The following is a 19,508-nucleotide window of genomic DNA, read 5'->3' on the forward strand; positions in this document are numbered from 1 at the left end:
TGAGGATGCTATGTGCACCTATTAATAAATCTGAAGTGGTTGCTGATCTGGAACACTGTACCAATTTGAGTGTTGACTGTGGCCTTAAAAACAAGTCACGTTGGACTCCACAGCTCACGAGTGGTAATAATATTGATAACGCTGACAAATGGGGCAACATGGCTGTAATGGACAAACTGAAATATGATGCAGAGATCATGGCACAGCTGAATGACCACACCTGCTATAGAAAGGTTAATAATAATCCAATGTTTGCAATTGTAAGAACAATCAATAATGGGCTCCTTAGATGGCGTGAACATGGCCTTCTATCTAATGAAGAGTTCCTATATTTGAAGACAGATAAACCACGTTATCCTTGCCTGAATACGCTCACAAAAATCCACAAAGATCTGACTACCCCCCCAGGTAGACGGATAATATTGGGGATTGGGGGACCAACAGAAAAGATAGCTGAATTTGTGGATGCATTCCTACAGATGTATGTAATTAATCTGCCGTCCTATATAAGAGACAGCAAACGTACTTAATATTTTGAATGATTTAACCTGGGATCAAGGTATGAGATTTGTTACAATGGATGTGAGTTTGTTGTATACAAATATCTTACATGAACATGGGATAGAGGCTTTGAAGTATTACCTACTTCGACGCCCAGTTGAATTACTGGAACATTCTGAGATGCTTATTGAAATGTCAAGACTTATTCTCAAAAACAATGCTTTCCTTTTTAACAGTGATTGGTACTTACAGATCTGTGGTACAGCGATGGGTTCCAGATTTGCTCTGTCTTATGCCTGTCTCTTTATGGGATGGTTTGAGGCGGGGCATATCTGGGGCCCATCAGGAGCGAAATGGCAGGAATACATTCTATATTATGGTCGTTATATTGATGAGTGTTAGCTAATTTGGACAGGAACTGATGAGGTCTTGTCAGATTTCGTTGACCATATGAATAATAATCAGAGCAATATGACATTCACAATAACATCGGACCCAAATAGCATTGTTTTTCTTGATTTAGAACTATTTCACTGGGAAGGGAAAATACAGAGCAGAATGACCAGAAAAACAACAGCGTGCAATGTTTATTGCACGCTAGCAGTGCCCACCCGAGAAGCCAGATCAATGCTATCCCTTATGGGGAAATGTTGAGGGCCCGCAGTTAGAACTATTTCACTGTGAAGGGAAAATACAGAGCAGAATGACCAGAAAAACAAGTGCAATGCTTTATTGCACGCTAGCAGTACCCACCAGAGAAGCCAGATCAATGCTATCCCTTATGGGGAAATGTTGAGGGCCCGCAGAAACTGCAGTAGGGACGAGGACTTTTTAACTAATGTGAGAGATATTGAAAAGAGATTCTATACACGGGAATATTCAGGAGAAACGATACGAAAAGCTAAAGAAAGAACTCTAAAACTGAAACGTCCAGAAACTTTGAAAACTGTCTCCAAAACAGCAAAGAGTGAGAATACTAAAGTTTGTTTGGTGACCAACTATCATCCCTGGTCGCATAAACTGTTTATGATACTCAAACAGAATTGGCCTCTACTAATGGCGGATAAAGCTTTGACACAATACATCTCTAAATCTCCTAGTAGTACATACAGAAGGGGTAAAACTATCCAAAGCCTTGTAAGTCCTAGTTATCCAATACAGTCAAGGGTGAAAACAGCTTGGCTTTGAGAACTAAATATTGGATCCCATGTATGTGGTAACTGCAGTATGTGTAGACTGGCAAAGAAAGGAGTAAAGGAATTAGAGTACAATGGTTCTTGTACATTTCAGATTCGTGAACTCATAGACTGCCTGATAAAACATGTAGTCTATGTGATTGAATGCAAATGCAAATAAATCTATGTGGGCAGTACTATCCGCCCACTAAAGGAAAGAATGGCTGAGCATTTTCATGCCTTAAAAAACCTAGACACAAGATATCCGATAGGATGTCATGCGGGTGTCTGCCCTGATCAAAAGGTGAAACTAGGATTTCAATTTCATGGCATTGAAGTTGCACACAGTGATCCCAGGGGTGGAGATAGAGAGCATAAATTAAGACAGTGTGACGCACGATGGATCTTGAGGCTCCGAGCAGTGGAGTGTGGAATTAATATAGCTCAGGAACTGCACTATTTTTTAAATGTAAGAATAAAATAAATGTGCTTGGAGTGCTCTTTTTATGTAACAGAGAAACTATGACTTTCTAATGTTACAAGACATGCTGTACGGTTGTTATGATGCTCATATTGATGTGGACAAAATCTACAAATATGATGTAAATGCTTATTAATGATACTGTGATCTTATCTTCTATGAACTGATGGATATTTTGGCTTACACCATTGCTCTTATTTATATGTGAGGACATATGTACACCCGAATCAGTACCTTTCACATATACCTGAATCACTATCTATCTGAAAGAGACACGTTAGTGATAGATTCCTTACCTTAGAATATCCCCAGGCGTCAGACTGGATCCGGAAACTTTTGCGTAGCAATACCCCTGCGCGCTGGTAGGCGTCGTCTGCGGCTCCGCGTCCGTCGTCGGCGTCGTGAGCGCCGGGATGACGTCGTCGGAGTACTTAGACGGCGCCCATGCGCGCTGACGTCAGTTCTTCTTTTTTCCGCGCCAGCTAGCGCAGATCCGGAAGAAGCTCTACCCCCAGTCACTTTTTGACTGAAAAGTTTTTGATCCTTTTTGATCTCTTTTAGTCGACTGTCTCGACTATCGGTGCCAGGGATGCCCGGGTTCAAGCCTTGTTCGAAGTGCGGCCGACTCATGTCGGTCACGGACCCCCATCGCCGGTGCCTGAAGTGCTTAGGCCTCGACCACGACGATCGAACCTGCATCGACTGCCGGGCCCTGACGTCGAAGGCTAGGCGGGAGCGGTCCCGCAAGGTCTCGAGCTGAGGCACTCGGCCCCGCGCCGCTCCAGGTCCCGGTCCCGGTCCCACGGGAGGTCGAGGGACAGGTCGCGAGGTCGGAGTCATCGACGTTCCGGAAGTGGACACCGATTGTCTGGTTCCAAGTCCTCACGTAAGAGGCATGAGAGGTCGGAACGACACCATCGGTCCTCCGACCCGCCCCGACGCTCGCTCGATGCGGCCGGGGACTCGGGCGACACCGCCCACGCGGCTCCGCGGGAGTCGCAAGCGTCGCCGCCTGCCCCACACCTTCGGGTCCCTGGGCACGGCGCGTCGCAGGAGGAGGTCGAGAGGTACCTCATGGCCATGAGGGCCCTCCCTCCTCAGTCGGTTCCCGTGGCGCCTTCGGGCCGATCGGCTCCGTCTGGAGGTCCTTCCGGGTCGGGCGCTTCGGCCCCGACGACGTCGGGTACTTCGGGCCCGGCGCCGCTGGCGACTTCGGTCCCGGCGCAGCGCGACCTCGCTGGATCCGGCTCCGGATCCGGGACCTCGCCGGTCGACCTTACGACCTCGCCGGCGCCGTCCCTTCAGGTGTCGTCCCCGGCAGCCGATGTGGTTGCCGACTCCAATGTTTCCTACGGTCCTACTCAGGAGTCGGAGGGGCGCCGCTGGGCGCCGATTCCGTCGGCCTTTGGAGACTTCTATCTCCACGAGGAGGCCCTGGCTGTTAATCCTGGTCTCCAGGAGCCAGGTGACGAGGAGCAATGGGAGGGGTCCGAGGACCCTCTGGCACGTGATTGCCAGTCGCATCAGGACTGGACATATGAGCTTGGGGAGGCCAGTGGTATTGACACCTCGCCAGACACTGGATTTACGTCGCCCCCGACTGTGGCTTCGGAGGCGGGTTCTGCTTACAGCGTAGTGTTGACGAAGGCAGCTAAGGCCTTAAACCTTCAGCTCCCCGTCGCGGCCGTGAGGACTAATCTCCTCACTGAGGTCCTCAAACAGCAGTCCGGCTCCGCGGAGCCCCTCCTGCCGTTCAATGAGGCCTTGTGTGACGTTCTGCTGGGCACTTGGTCCAAGCCCGCCACAGGCCCCCCTGTGGACAGGAACGTGGCCAGACGCTACCGCCGGGCGACCCTTGCTTTTTGTCCACCCATCCCACCCCCGAGAGCCTGGTCATCCAGGCCTCTAACTCCCAAACCGCATTCCCGTCGGCCCCGCCCGACAGGGAATCCAAGAGATATGAGCAGTTCGGGAAGAAGGTCTTCTCGTCTGTGAGCCTAGGGCTACGGTCTGTAAACACCAACTGTCTCTTGGGCCGCTACACCCACACTCTGTGGGACACGGTTGCGGAGGTGCTGCCACAATGCCCTGAGGAGGTCAGGGCTAAACTCAGCCAAACCCTTGCGGACGGCCGAGATGCGGCACGCTTCTCTATCCGGTGTGGGCTGGATACCACGGACTCACTGGGCAGGGCGATGGCAACGACGGTGGCGGTTCGACGCCACGCCTGGTTGAGGTCCGCCAACTTCTCGGCCGATGTCCAGGCCACCTTTCTGGACATGCCGTTTGATGGCCGTCGCCTCTTCGGCGACAAGGCAGACCATGCGCTGGAACGTTTCAAGGACTCCAGGGCCACGGCCAAGTCCTTGGGCCTTACGGCCCCACGCCAGCAATCGGGTGCCTTTCGCTCCTTTCGTGGCCACGGAAGGGGCGCCCCACCACGGACCGTCAGCCACGCACCGCAGAATGTTCAGCAGCGCGGTGGCGGCCGTGGGAACCGCCGTGGCGGTGGTCGGGGCCAGCGGCGAGGCCAGTCCACACCTCCCTCAGCAGCCCCCGCCTCAAAACCTTCCTAGTCCGAGTTTTCAGGCCCATGTGACGCCTGTGGGAGGCAGGGTTCGCCATCACCTCTCCCACTGGCATTCAGTCACTTCGGACAGGTGGGTGCTGCAAATTGTCCGAAGGGGTTTCTCCCTCCCCTTCGAGTCTTCCCCTCCATCCATGCCACCTCAATACCGCCGTGTGTCGGGGGATCACTTGCAACTTCTGCAAGAGGAGGTTTCGGCCCTCTTGGCCAAGAGGGCCATCGAGCGCGTTCCTGGGCCAGAAGTAGGACGTGGTTGTTACTCCCACTACTTTCTGGTACCCAAGAAGGGCAAAGGGGGCCTACGCCCTATCTTGGATCTGCGGAACGTCAACGGCTTCCTCCGGACGGAGAAGTTCAAGATGCTCACTTTGGCTCAGGTCCTGGCTGCTCTGGACCCGGGAGACTGGATGGTAGCGTTGGACTTGCAGGACGCCTATTTCCACATCCCCGTCCTGCCGGCCCACCGGCGTTACCTACGGTTCATGGTAGGCCAAGAGCACTTTCAGTTTACCGTGCTCCCCTTCGGCCTTGCCAGCGCCCCACGGGTGTTCACGAAGGTGATGGCGGTGGTCGCAGCCCATCTGCGCAGGCAGGGGATATCAGTCTTCCCCTACCTCGACGACTGGTTGTTGAAGGCGGGCTCGCCCCAGTCAGTCGTCAGCCACCTCCAGACTACGGCCGACCTCCTGCACTTGCTGGGGTTCTCCATCAATGTGCCGAAGTCACACCTGTGTCCCTCTCAAAATCTCCTCTTCATCGGAGCGGTTCTCGACTCGGCGCAGTTTCGGGTTTACCCACCCGAACAGCGGGTTCGGGATATTCAGGCTCTGATTCCTGTCTTCAGGCCGTTATCCCGGGTCTCGGTCAGGTTGACGCTGCGGCTTCTGGGGCTGATGGCCTCCTGCATCCTTCTGGTGCGTCACGCCAGGTGGCGGATGCGGGCTCTGCAGTGGGACCTGAAGTTTCAGTGGGCCCAGCATCAGGGCAACCTGTCCGATCATGTCCTGATCTCAGAGGGCACTGCGAAGCAACTGCAGTGGTGGCTCACGGACCGCGACTGGGTCAGTGGCAGACCCCTCTCCCTACCCCAGCCGGAGCACGTAGTTGTGACGGACGCGTCCCTCCAGGGCTGGGGAGGCCACATGGGAGAGGCGGAGATCAGAGGCCTCTGGTCTCCGGCGGAGTCCCGGCTCCACATCAACCTTCTGGAGCTGCGGGCGATTCGTCTTGCACTGAAGGCATTCCTCCCCTCTGTCAAGGGGAGCGTAGTGCAAGTGTTCACCGACAACACCACCGCCATGTGGTACTGCAACAAACAGGGCGGTGTGGGGTCGTGGACCCTCTGCCAGGAGGCTCTGCGCCTCTGGCAGTGGCTGGAACATCAGGGCGTGACCCTGGTGGTTCAACACCTGGCAGGCTCTCTGAATGCCAGGGCGGACGAACTCAGTCGCCGGTGCATGATGGATCACGAATGGCGTCTGAACTCGGACGTGGCGCAAGGTCTCTTTCGACAGTGGGGAGAGCCTTGGTTGGATCTATTCGCCACAGAAGAGAACGCGCAATGTCAGCAGTTCTGCGCGTTGGAGTTTCCAAGGCGGCACTCGCTCGGAGACGCTTTTCGTCGCGAGTGGAGCTGCGGTCTGTTGTACGCCTTTCCGCCTATACCACTTCTGCCCAGAGTGCTGAAGAAGATCAGGCGCGACCGGGCCCAGGTCGTCCTTGTGGCTCCGGACTGGGCACGAAGATACTGGTATCCCGAGCTACTCAGCATGTCAGTCGATCCCCCGATTCGTCTGCCTCTTCGGGAGGACCTTCTGTCGCAGCAGCAGGGGACGGTCCTGCACCCGAACCTGTCCAGTCTCCACCTACAAGCTTGGAGATTGAGCGGCGGCAGTTGAGGCCATTTGACTTGCCTCCCGAAGTCTGTGATATCATTCTGGCAGCCAGGCGTCCCTCCACAAAGTCGGTATACGCCTGCCGGTGGAACAGATTTGTGGCATGGTGCACAGCAAAGGCTGTGGATCCTCTCTCTGCACCCCTTTCGGAAGTGCTGCTCTTTCTTCTTTCCCTTGCCCAGCAGGGCTCTGCTCTGGGCACTCTTAAAGGGTACCTTTCTGCTCTATCAGCCTTCTTGAGGCTACCAGATCAGCCTTCTTTATTCAAGTCCCCTATTGTGAGTAGATTTCTGAAGGGCATCACGCACATGTTCCCTCCTGTTCCCTTCGTGATGCCCCAGTGGGACTTGAATCTGGTTCTCACCTATCTGATGTGTGCTCCCTTTGAGCCGCTTCATAACTGCCCTCTTCGTCTCCTTACTCTAAAGACGGCCTTCCTGGTTGCCATCACCTCTGCCAGGAGGGTGAGTGAGCTCCAGGCTCTTTCTTCTTCTCCACCTTTCCTGTCTGTTCATCCTGATAAGGTGGTGTTACGTACACGACCTTCCTTTCTGCCCAAGGTTGTCACGGCCTTCCACATCGGGCAGTCCATCACTTTGCCCACCTTCTTTCCGCCTCCGCACCCCTCGAAAGAGGAGGAGAGGCTCCACCGTCTGGATCCAAAACGTGCGCTCTCCTACTACCTAGATCGCACACGCCAATTCCGGGTGGATGACCAACTCTTCGTTGGTTACGTGGGCGCGAAGAAGGGAAAGGCTGTGCACAAGAGGACCATCTCTAGGTGGATCATCTTGTGTATTCAAGCATGTTACTCCATGGCGAGGAAGGAGCCCCCGGCTGGATTGCGGGCTCACTCCACTCGGGCCACGGCAACGACAACTGCCCTGGGCCGCGGTGTCCCCCTGCAGGACATCTGTCAGGCAGCCACGTGGGCCTCGCTGCACACGTTCGCAAGACACTACTGCCTGGACAGTCAAGTCCTGAGGGATGGCTTCTTTGGCCGTTCCGTCCTCCAGGACTTTCTGGTGTGATATTGGTTCGCAGACCCACCACCGGGGTTGGTATTGCTGGGGTATCTATTCTAAGGTAAGGAATCTATCACTAACGTGTCTCTTTCAGATGCACAAGTTACTACTTGTGTAACGATATATCTGTAAGAGACATTAGTTAGTGATAGATTCCTTACCGACCCACCCATCCTCCCCGTTCTGCGAACCGATATCTAGGGTTAAGGTCATCCCCTTTCAGGGCCCTAGTTTCATGGCACCAGTGTTAGTTCTATCATGGCTCTGCGTATCTGGCGCGGAAAAGCTGTGTTATCAGAACTGACGTCAGCGCGCATGGGCGCCGTCTAAGTACTCCGACGACGTCATCCCGGCGCTCACGACGCCGACGACGGACGCGGAGCCGCAGACGACGCCTACCAGCGCGCAGGGGTATTGCTACGCAAAAGTTTCCGGATCCAGTCTGACGCCTGGGGATATTCTAAGGTAAGGAATCTATCACTAACTAATGTCTCTTACAGATATATCGTTACACAAGTAGTAACTTGTGCTTCACATACTTCCAACAACCAACATCATTTAATTGACTGATGATTGGTGCTTCGCACAGTGATGTAAATCTGCATCTTTACCCCTCTTAATTCTTGTATCTTCCCTCCTGAAAACTGATAACTGCTTATCTCTTGATAGAAGTTGAAATGTTCGGTACCCCGAACTCTAATTGGGTATCAAGTATGCATAGTGGTCAATGTTATTTCCATTCCGCGCAGTGGACAATGTTACTTTTAAAGAATTTTTGCCGCTGAATGCAACTCAAAGTGATGATGCAAACTGTACCCAATATGATATGGACTAATATTAGTTGAACTCCATATAACTATTGATAGTGACTAAATTGAACAGTCGGCTACATTTCGAAAAGGCGACTATGTATTTTGCTTACGGTGACACAAATTGTACTGCGATATGATATGGACTAAATATTAGTTGAATATCACATAATTACTGATAGTGACTATATATGACAGTTGGTTACGCTACAAGAAGGCAACTATGTATTTTACTTGCGGCAGAGCCTGGTGGCTCGGTTTAATTTTTACTTCATTCGCCATGTTGATGTCTTGAATATTAGGACTAATCTGTCATATCTACTTAATACTACGTAACTGTTGGTATATGTTATTTTTGTAAATATTAGGGCACTATATCATTTCATATGGCGCCTATTGTCGATAATAATCGACCACTCGTTTTTTTGTGCTGACCGAATATGTGTTGCTTGGTGAGTTGCCCATGAGGTATTGATTTGGATTTATTTTTTATTTTGGAGGAACCCTGGCGGTGGAGAACTTTCCTTTGAATCTATTGTTGAGTATGTGGTATAGCCGGCATATTAGACTTGATATAGAGAGGTGCTATACCACTCCAAAGTGGTGCCTATTTTAGATAGCGTGTAAATATACAGTCCGTCATTACTTTCTAAACCGGAAACTAGATACCGGTGTCGACTATTTTAACCCGCGAGTTTACAAACTCGGGTGACTTACTTTTTGAATACCGAAGAAGACAATGGGAGTACTCTCCGTGGTAAGATCGTTTGCCTAAATGAGATAGCGTTTGAAGTTGGGCTAAACCTTTGACCTTGGGTATTTTTACCGGTCCTTCGACTTGTCATTTTTAAACTGTGACTGTGTTTCTTACAAGTTTGATGCGCCTTGTTAATATATTGGGTGCATTTACTATTCTGCTGCACAATTAGTAGTGAGTGAGTCAGAGACTGACGTTGGGTTGAATCTCTGACCCTTGCTTTTACTTTCGTTTTCTTGAATTTGTTGTCCTTTAACTGTGATTGTAATTTGTTATGAGTTTAATGCGCCGTGTAAATATACTGGGTGCATGAATTACTTTGCTGCGTAACTTACAAGGGCATTCTTATATTATTTACATTTGAGAAAGGAACTTTTATATTTCATATTTGATCTAAAAGATTATTGATACCTTATATACTGTTATTTAAAATGATCGGTTTCTTAAATCCGGAAGCAAAAACCATGCTAAATATGCGGGACTGAGTATAATGTATGACTATGCAACATGCATAATATTGGGATTTTTCCTTCTAGAAGTGTGGTTAATAACCGTGTCTTATTCCAATTGACTAAATATTGTCGTTTTGTTTTCAGAATTGAATATATTTATTTTTGGCCTGGACCTGACCTAGTCTCCCTGAGGTAACTTGATGTTGGCCTGAGTAAGCTTATACTACAGTGATTAGGCCCGGATAGTTTTTGTGAGATATGTGAATTGTTTTATGTCTCTCTCATTTCCCTATAATTGCTGGAATATGAACTGGTGGTAAAGTGAGATGAATATTGCATCTGTTTATGAGGAACCCCTCTTTTAGTCTTATGCAATCCTCTCAGTTATTAGGTTTTATAATTCGTAATAAGACTATCTGATATGTGGAAGTGCATTTTATGGTGCAGAAATCGTTATTGTATTCTCTTTTTTCCTTTTTTTCAGAAATCTGGCCATATATTAGGACAAACAACTGAAGGATACGTAACTTATATGAGAAAAATTTATGACTTTTAGGTATACAGCTTTATAATAATCAATTGTTGTATCTGGAGGGTCTGTTGTTACAACCATGAGACCTCCTATTGTAGGAACTATTGAATACTATCTTTGATACTAGAATAAGGATGATTGATTAACTCTAATGTAAGATCTCCGCTTCTCCTCCTGTTTTCTTTCTCCATTAGCTCCATGTTGTATGGGACCACAGACAGGCCATACCTGGAATGTGGAGAATTCTATTGCGAATATTTGTATTTGGTGAGTGACAGAATTATATGCTATCTCCTGGTTTCTGCCAGAATTGGCATTTCAGTCATCTGACAATAGTCCTCTCTCGTTTGAGATCGATAATATCAATCTCTTTTTAGGACTGAATGAATTTTGCAGCATATTGGTTGCTTCTAATTACTTTGGTAGCATGCAATATTTCTAACGTTTTGAAACATAGAGGTCCTTTTTTTCTCTGCAACATAAGTTGGGGTTTGGAATTAAGACTTAATTCGTCTTTCATCTTTCTTTCACGCTTTTGGATATAACATTCTTTCACTGGGTGAAATTCTGGTGATTATCGGTTCTTTTCTTGTTTTTACTTTTCATTTCAGACACTGTTGGTGGTGGTGAATATTTGTTTATATATTGACTTTTAGGTATCTTTGTTAAGTGCAATGGTATGTTTTTGTTAATTTCTGTAGCCCTGATGAAGTCATCCGGTGATTGTTCCCTGAGACGAAACACGTGTCGGCTATCTGGCTACATTATTGGTGATGTCAATCAACTCATCAACAAGAATCAGTGTTTGAAATCTCTGCAATTCTGAAGAAAAAAGAAAAATAAAATAATTTATTTTTTGAATCCCCAAAAATTGGGGACACACTTGGTCTGTTTATTTTTTTAATTGATCTAGTCTAATTGCGCGCAGGAACAATAATCTGTTTACTGTTTATTCACTGTGTTCTACACAGAGGATTTTTGGGGACGTGGGTGGCCGTTGCCTTTTTGTTCCCTGGAGCAATTTGTTATGAAATCTGTTATTGAATATTGGCTTGCGCAAGGTGTAACCTAGCCACGCTTCGCAGTCCATGTTTATTCTGGACTCAGTTTCACAAATGGTTCTTTAACAAACTTTGTCCAGGAAGACAACCAGCCTTTATGGTGTTTAATTTGTGATGCCCTTTGTTTTTTTCTCCTCGGTTGCTTAAGGACCCTTTTGTGTGTGTGGAGTGACAGCACCTTTTCCAAGTAGTTCACTTAACCTCCTGATCTATCAGATCTAAGTTTCTGACAGACAGAAAAAGTGATTTGTCTCCCTCCCCACCTTTGCCTGGGTGATCTTTCAAACTGGATCTGAAATCTTCTGACTGTCAGGAGGATCCAGGCATTGTTGGATATTTCCCTCCAGTTGTGGTAGCTCTTTGCTATCCTTCTCCCTGTGTATTAGTGTATTACACAAAATACTTCCTGGTGAGTCCTCCTCAATTCTTGTTGCTGGAACCCCTGCATGATCCCCCGTTTCTCAGCATCTTTGAATCAGTAGGAGTGGAAAAAGCCACCAAGCTTGCTATGGTTTTGCTACTGACCTCTTCTGTAGCCTTGTCCACTTAGACAACTAGCACCTCAGAAACTCCTCCTCCTCCCCATTATCTACCAAGAGCCTTCTTATTAGCTTGGCTAAAGGCCCTAACCAGAAACACCTTGTAAGAGGAGGTGGGTCTCGAAAAGCCCAGGACACGCGCCCTTTTGTTTAATATGGGTAGAACTGTGTATTTATATGTGACTGCGTATCCCAATCACAAGCGGCAAACCTGTTTGCCTAAAACGGACCCCCTAAGGCAGGGAGAAGCCTGCAGAAGAGCTTGATAAGAATAATAACAATAGGGTGATGGTCTCCGGCGGCTCTGCGCTTGCATTTCAGCTCTCATTGATTATGGGCCTGTAGAAGGGAGCAAATTGAAGAGCCAAGGCTCTCCAGCACCTTCTATGGGCAGGAGGACTTGAAACACCCTAATGAATGTGGGACCTGTTGCGCTCGCTGTGTGAATGAGGAGGTTGCCCGTTAATGTCACAATGTTATGGACTTAGTTTGTTGCAATTGGTCAATATTTTTAACTACATTTTTCCCTGGTTTTTTGGGAGATCTAGTTTGTTGGAATGTTCCTGATGTTTTGAAGCTACTGTTGGAATAAAAGCAGAGTCAGATAAGCATAATCTATGCCTTTGGTCCGGACATAAAATTGGTCTGCTGTGTCGCCTCAAGCATTGGGCTAGGACTACATCCAAGTTAAAGCTCAGTACAATGTAATAGTTGAGGACTTTCTTACTGGTTTATTGAAGCCCTTAGTCTCCCCTGGCATGTCTGTTTGTAGGCATGGGCCCCCGTTATTATGAAATGTATATCCACTTAGCACTCAAATTGAACAAGTCACTTAGGACAAGAATTTTGTTTAATAGCACAGCACATTGCTTATTCGTTGTATCAATGATAAAGTACTGTGCCCTTCAGAGGCTCTATGCAGTCAATCACTTTTGTAACTAAGAGGACACAATTTGCAGAGACATTTACTTTTCTTGATGCCTTTGTGACATTTTTAAGCTCTGACCAGCTGAATTTTCTCCCCTAGGTTCAGACTTTTGGACACCTTCTGAGAAGCGATTGTTTAAAAAAGGATTTTGCGCTCATAAGAAGGACTTTCATATGATACAGAACATGGTAAGACAGAGTTAAAGTGCTTTACTTTATTTCCAACCACAATGTTAATCAACTTGTTTGAGTAGTATGTATTTGTATGAGCACCACTTTTTATAGGACCACGTAATCCATGCCCCATTGATATTTTACATTTGAGACTTGTGAAGCATATCAGGACAGATCTTTCTTTGCTGTTTTCTCTGAGTATGATTTCCTGTGACTTAATCATGTTTTAGAATTGGCGTTACTAGGGCTTCTGATGAATACATTTCCCTGATGATTCCTTGCCTCTAGAATACGCCCCAGATTTCAGACTCTGAACTGAATCTGCCTCAACCAAAGACATACCTGGCACCAATTGGCCTGCAACCTCATGCTAAATCTTCTGACTAACACTTTGCCCTTAACCTGTAGTAGGGCCGAAACTTTACACAATTCATTTGATATAGATTCTGATAATAACAACTGTGAGGAGGAGGACAATTATTTGCTCAGTATTATGACAACAAATGGTACGAGGAGTTACAGGATGCCAGCGGGCTTGACACTTCACGTCATACTGGTCTTGTGGCACCCCAGGTCCTGCTGGGGAAGAAAGTACCTCATTCTCTATTCTAATGTGAAGGGTAGCTGAAGTACTATATTAAAACGAAGTATGGAAGCTCAGACATGTCTTGTAGATGGTATAAGTAGATTTATTCTTGTAGTAATCTACAGCCTTTCAGTTACAAGAAGATCTATAGTAATATCTGGTAATCTCTGGTAATGTCTAGAATTGCCCCACCAGGAGCAAGGTCCTCTCTGCTCAGCCCATCACACCAACTGATTCTCTGCTACATACAAACCAACCTCAACATTCCAAGTGACCTCACCACAGGCTGAGCAGACAGGCAGAGAACCACAGTGGAGAGACTGCATTAGTAAATAGCACATTACAACACATCTCCCCTTTTAATAATCAAAACATTGAAAAGAAACAGAAGAAGATAAATCACAAAATAGAATACACAAGTCTGGAAAGAAAATACAAAAGCACAAGACTGGAAAGAGAAAATACAAGTCAGGAATAGAAGCAGATACAATCCAGAAAATAAAGAAGTCAGGAAGAGAAGAATGCATTAAAACAATATATAACACATCCTTCCCCCACACAATTCAGGAAAAGAAGAATGCATTAAAACAATATATAACACATCCTTCCCCCTTAATAGCGATCATAAACACAAAAGTGCAACAAGATGGTAAACACACTTTTGACAGGGAGAAGAAAAGGACGCACCACCAAAACATAGTAATACATCCTTACAACCTTCTCCTTGAAAATGATCAAAACAAAAAAATAGCAAGAAACCAAAACCGCACAAATTTCCTAAAGTGCTGCAGAAATATCAAAAACCAAGGGTGAAATACAATAGCAAAACTGATAGAAGTTACACATAACAGAAGTAACCCCCCACGTGTGTACCCATCACACATAGTCTAAGTAACGTGTATGTAACACAAGACAAAACTTGAAAATCTAGGGTAACCCTTAACCCAAAACAAAACTAGGGTATCCTATTAACCCAAAACACACTTGAATAATCAGCCCATGTAGCCTATAAACAAACGACAAAGCAAACCAAAAACCTAGGGTATCCCTTACCCCACATATGTAGTTGTCACATCACACACAGCCAATATAAAATTAATACATAAAAATAGGCAAATCAAAAACCTAGGGTAACCCGAAACGCATGACAGACTCACAATACCCCATATACTGCGCAGGCACTCACAAAACAACCAATAAAGGTAAGGACACACTCACACAACACTACATCACACCTCCTATACTGCGCAACCAGAAGGGACAATATGTCAAATGCTCCCATTCTGTGCTACCAGATGATAGAACCATGCTCTCCCAACAGCCACAACAAGGACATACGCCTGCACTACAATACACAAACGAGTTTACTACAGCTCAAAGCATGCCCGAAAAAAAACCCAAATAACTGCCATCACCAATAAATAGATAACAGAGCAACCCCCCTCGCAACAACATGCTAAGAAGTCTCTAGCGCCGGTGAGCGATGATGGTGCATCAAAAATATTACCCACAGTTATTCCAAGACATGTTAAACTGGAAAGTACTTGTGTCAGAAAGACAAATCCCAACAGGAACAATCCCAGATTGTTTGAATCTAGCAACATCCAGAAAAAGTAGTGGAAATGTAATGGCAATTCTGTGCAACGTTGCTGTATTCTTTAGTAATAACTACCAACATCTCGGCACTTCATTAAGGAAGCAGCGTTATTCAAACTGCAGCCGTGGTTGGCAGCGTCACGGACAATACGGCAAAACGCTTCCAATTCCAAAATGGCGGCACGTCGGGAGGACGCAAGGCCGGGTGGCTTTCAGCTCATTGCTGCAAGACAGGCTTCGATACAGGAATCCGCAGCGTCGTAGAGGATCCATGGCGTCCTCAAGCTCTCCGAGATGCCCCACCAGGAGCAAGGTCCTCTCTGCTCAGCCCATCACACCAACTGATTCTCTGCTACATACAAACCAGCCTCAACATTCCAAGTGACCTCACCACAGGCTGAGCAGACAGGCAGAGAGCCACAGGTGAAAGACTGCATTAGTAAATAGCACATTACAACATACTACTCTTGGAGCTGCCAACCATGAAAGTTAAAACTAATCTAATACATTTTGAAACCTGATCAGGCCCCTACTGAGTCACTGTTGCAGTTTAATGAGGCAATAACAGGCACCCTTTTGGGCACTGGGGTAAGCCCTGTTCAGGAGACCATGTGTTATTGAAATCTTCAGCAGACCGATATTCTCCCCTACAAGCCTTGCTCTTAGATTGGTCAGTGCCAGCTGTCTCCTTGGCTGTTATTCCCATGCTGTTTTGGAAACTGTGGCTCAGGTCGTATCTGCTGTTTCAGACCTTCGGACCTCTCTTCCCATCACAGTTTTGTGGTACAGACCAATTCGGCCTCCAATTATCTCAACTCTCTTCCTAATGTCCCTCCAGAAAGAGACAGAGACTCCAGAAGACTAGACACTTGTGGCAGGCATATTTTCTTCTCCACCAGTTCTGGGTCGGGATCCCTTAACACTTCTTAGGTTCTTGGACGCTACTCCCATGCATTGTGGGATTCCTTGGCACGCCTGCTGCCCTCACCTCTGGATGAGCACTGGAACTATCTTGCCCAGTTAATATGGGATGGGCAGCATCGATCATTCGATGTTGTATGGATACTAATGACTCCGTAGGTGGGCCCTCTGGATGAGCACTGGAACTATCTTGCCCAGTTAATATGGGATGGACAGCATCGATCATTCGATGTTGTATGGATACTAATGACTCCGTAGGTGGGGCCATGGGCTCATCTGTGGCTCTACGTCGTCAGGCCTGGATACGCACCCCTGGGATTTGAGAGGCTGTTCAAGCCACTGATTGACCTGCCCTTTGATGGCACCTGTTTATTCGGTGCCCATGCAGATTCCGCATCACAGTGATTTCAGGACAGTCGAGCCGAGCAAAATCTTAACTCAACTTACTCTGTACGTCTGCCTTCCCAGTGGACTTGTATCCCTAACCCCTGCATCATTAGTACGGGGGATGTTCTTCTTTCTTTTCTATTTAAGCCATTGACAGGCTTCTGGCTTCCATTCCATTTTAACCATTTCACCTTCTGGTGGCTCCCGGTAAGGTGTTCCTGTCTTCAGCAGCTGGTATTCTTTCTTCCACCGTCAAAGACAGATTGCAGTTCATGTTCTCCAAGCGTTTTTTTGTTTTGTGGCGCTCAGTGGGTTTCAATCCCTAAAGGTATAGGGATTTTCTTTGTTCCAGACTTTATGCAAGTAGTCAGTATGGACGGTATTTTGCACGCTTGTGCGGATGCACTATTGCCTTGCTCCCTGTTCCTACTGGGACATCTCCTGTATAACTCATAGGTGTTCTCAGTTATACTTACGTTATGTTGGTATCCCTTATCGGGCATTACTATTGTACCACTGGACGGATTATGCGCCAGGCGTCCGCCTTGCACTTGTGCCTTATTAGGGTGTATCTTTCCTTCTGATCTCTTCATTCCATGGATTATTCCTTATGCTTATTATTGCTTCCTCAGTGTTCCCTGACACGCTGTTCTTTTCCTAGCAGAGTTGGGATTCGTGGTATAGTCCCCTCCCTGCAGTATTTTTTACCCCTATCACTGTGTCCTTGCACTAGTCTAGCTGGCTGCTGCCCATATTCCTGATGGGATGGACTTTGCCATTCCTTTCTTGGGCACTTGCGTGTTTATTGAAAAATAAAAAATAAACAAAGAACAGTTCCATTATAGAGATTCAGACTTAATACTACGCTATATCTGTTTGTAGTAAGCTAAATCTATATATTCTTTCATGAAAATGGGATGATTTTTTTCTACTTCCCCTTTTTATGCTGGTTTATTTGGTTTGTGGCAGTCGCTCTGACTCCACCTGTGTGTCCATCATTTCAGGGCCTGCACTTTCATACTGCCGCCCTTGGTCTCTTTGACTGTTTCATCTTTGCAAAGCGATGTCTGTATTTTCTCTTTGGGGACCTTCCTCGTCCCTTTGTTACTACCACCCTCTTTGAGGTATCGCCCATGGCATCTACCTGCCCATCTTCTTATTCTTCTACTCTCACCATATACTCCTTTCTCTGAGTGGTGGCCGTTGTTTACTTCTTTAAATTAGGGTCTTTCGCCCGTCATTTCCTTTTCTCTTGAAGTGATCTGTAAGGAACTTGGGGCCAGATGTAGGTGTCAAAATACCGGTCGGAATCGGCCGAAAATACAGATTTTCGGCCGTTTCCGACCGCTATTTTGACATTGTTATGTAGGGGCTCTGAAAACATACAGATTCGGTAATTTTACCAAATCGGTAATTTTACCAAATCGGTAAAATTACCGATTCTGTATTTTCCTATGTAGGTAGCACTTTTAACACTGCTTCGGGGCTTTCAGGATTCGGTATTTACCATGCAATACAATTGCATGGTAAATAACAAATTCTTGTGTACATGCACATCTGTGCATGTACACCTGTGCCATGTGGCACACAGACATGTCCTAAGGGCATGTATTTGTGCCACATGGCGCACAAACCAGTTACAGGGGTGCAACAGGGTGTCAAAGTGACACCCTGTCCCCCTTTGCAATTCGGTATTTTTACCGATTCGGTTAATACCGAATCAGTATTTGCTATTGAATCCTATGGGCTTCCAGGCCCATAGGATTCAATAGCAAATACCGATTCGGTATTTACCATTCGGTAATTTGCTATTACCTACATCTGGGCCTTGGTTCCTCCTTCAACTGCTCTTTTTCCTTGTTGATCCCTCTCTTTTTTCCTACACAGAACAAACTTATGTGTCTAGTCTTTCAGGGTTAATTGTACCAGGTATTCTTTATTTTCAGTCTCTTCTGTTTTTTAGAGTACATTCCTATTGTTGTGGCTTCACTTCCATTTTGAAGCTACAATGTCGTCTTTTCTTCATGTATGGTGTTGCAATTTCCATATGTGGTATTCTGCAGAGGCTATTTCTTCTATTAGATTATGCTTCCTGCAATTTATTTCTGTTTCTGGTCTCCAGTTGAGATGCTCTCCTCTAGAATAAATACTTGTATTTTTGTATGTTCTGCAACCCTTTTTGGTTCAGGTGCTTCATTTTTAGCATTTATTTGGACTTCCATATCTTACGTACCTAGTCCCTGTACCCTCTTTATTTGTCCAATGCTCCAGCCTCCTCTCTCTAACTGACTTACTATTGGACTTACTATTGGAGGTTCCTGAGGCATTCCTATTCCAGTCTTCCGGGTACTCGCATTCATGAACATGGATGCAGGTTTTGAGTTCCCTCTAGCGAGATTCTTCAACCTGCATCCTTCATTCACCATATAAACTTCTGGGTCTGTTGCAGCTGCCTCAGTCAGTTACCCTGATTTCCTTGCATCAGAGGACATGCTTTTCCTTCTGTGTGGGACACTTACTGTTTGTGAAGAGGCCACCGACTGCACAGCGCACTTTCTGCTACGACCTGTGAGGCTCCTGCTGACAACTCGCCGCACCCGCTTCGCGGGCGCCGCTTCGCAGGGGAGCCCCAGTCTCGGCTGCTGTCTGCGTGCACAAGTGAGGACCTCGGCGGAAAGGCGGTAAGGGGCGTGAGGCACCAGCGGGGCTGCGAGTGTGCAGGGACTTCATCTCCCAGAAGTCCCTGCGAGACCACGGAAGAGCTTCCGGTCCGCTCTCCCTGCTGGCCCGCCCATCTAAACTCATCAAAAGCGCACCGGCAATCCCTGTCCAGTGGGACACTTACTGTTTGTGAAGAGGCCACCGACTGCACAGCGCACTTTCTGCTACGACCTGTGAGGCTCCTGCTGACAACTCGCCGCACCCGCTTCGCGGGCGCCGCTTCGCAGGGGAGCCCCAGTCTCGGCTGCTGTCTGCGTGCACAAGTGAGGACCTCGGCGGAAAGGCGGTAAGGGTCGTGAGGCACCAGCGGGGCTGCGAGTGTGCAGGGACTTCATCTCCCAGAAGTCCCTGCGAGACCACGGAAGAGCTTCCGGTCCGCTCT

At 47.2% G+C, this 19,508-nt stretch overlaps 1 protein-coding gene across 1 annotated transcript in view; it reads left to right on the plus strand.

Moving 5' to 3' along the window:
• The window catches only part of ZNF541 (zinc finger protein 541), a 1,260,340-nt gene that overhangs the window by 1,011,544 nt on the left and 229,288 nt on the right, over positions 1-19,508 (plus strand). Inside the window, exon 12 of the mRNA XM_086938682.1 lies at positions 12,842-12,930. Coding sequence (XP_086794808.1) covers positions 12,842-12,930 — 89 coding nt within the window. The remainder of the gene's footprint in view (positions 1-12,841; positions 12,931-19,508) is intronic.

This window comes from Lissotriton vulgaris, chromosome 9, assembly GCF_964263255.1.
Source record: "Lissotriton vulgaris chromosome 9, aLisVul1.2, whole genome shotgun sequence".
NCBI lineage: Eukaryota > Metazoa > Chordata > Amphibia > Caudata > Salamandridae > Lissotriton > Lissotriton vulgaris.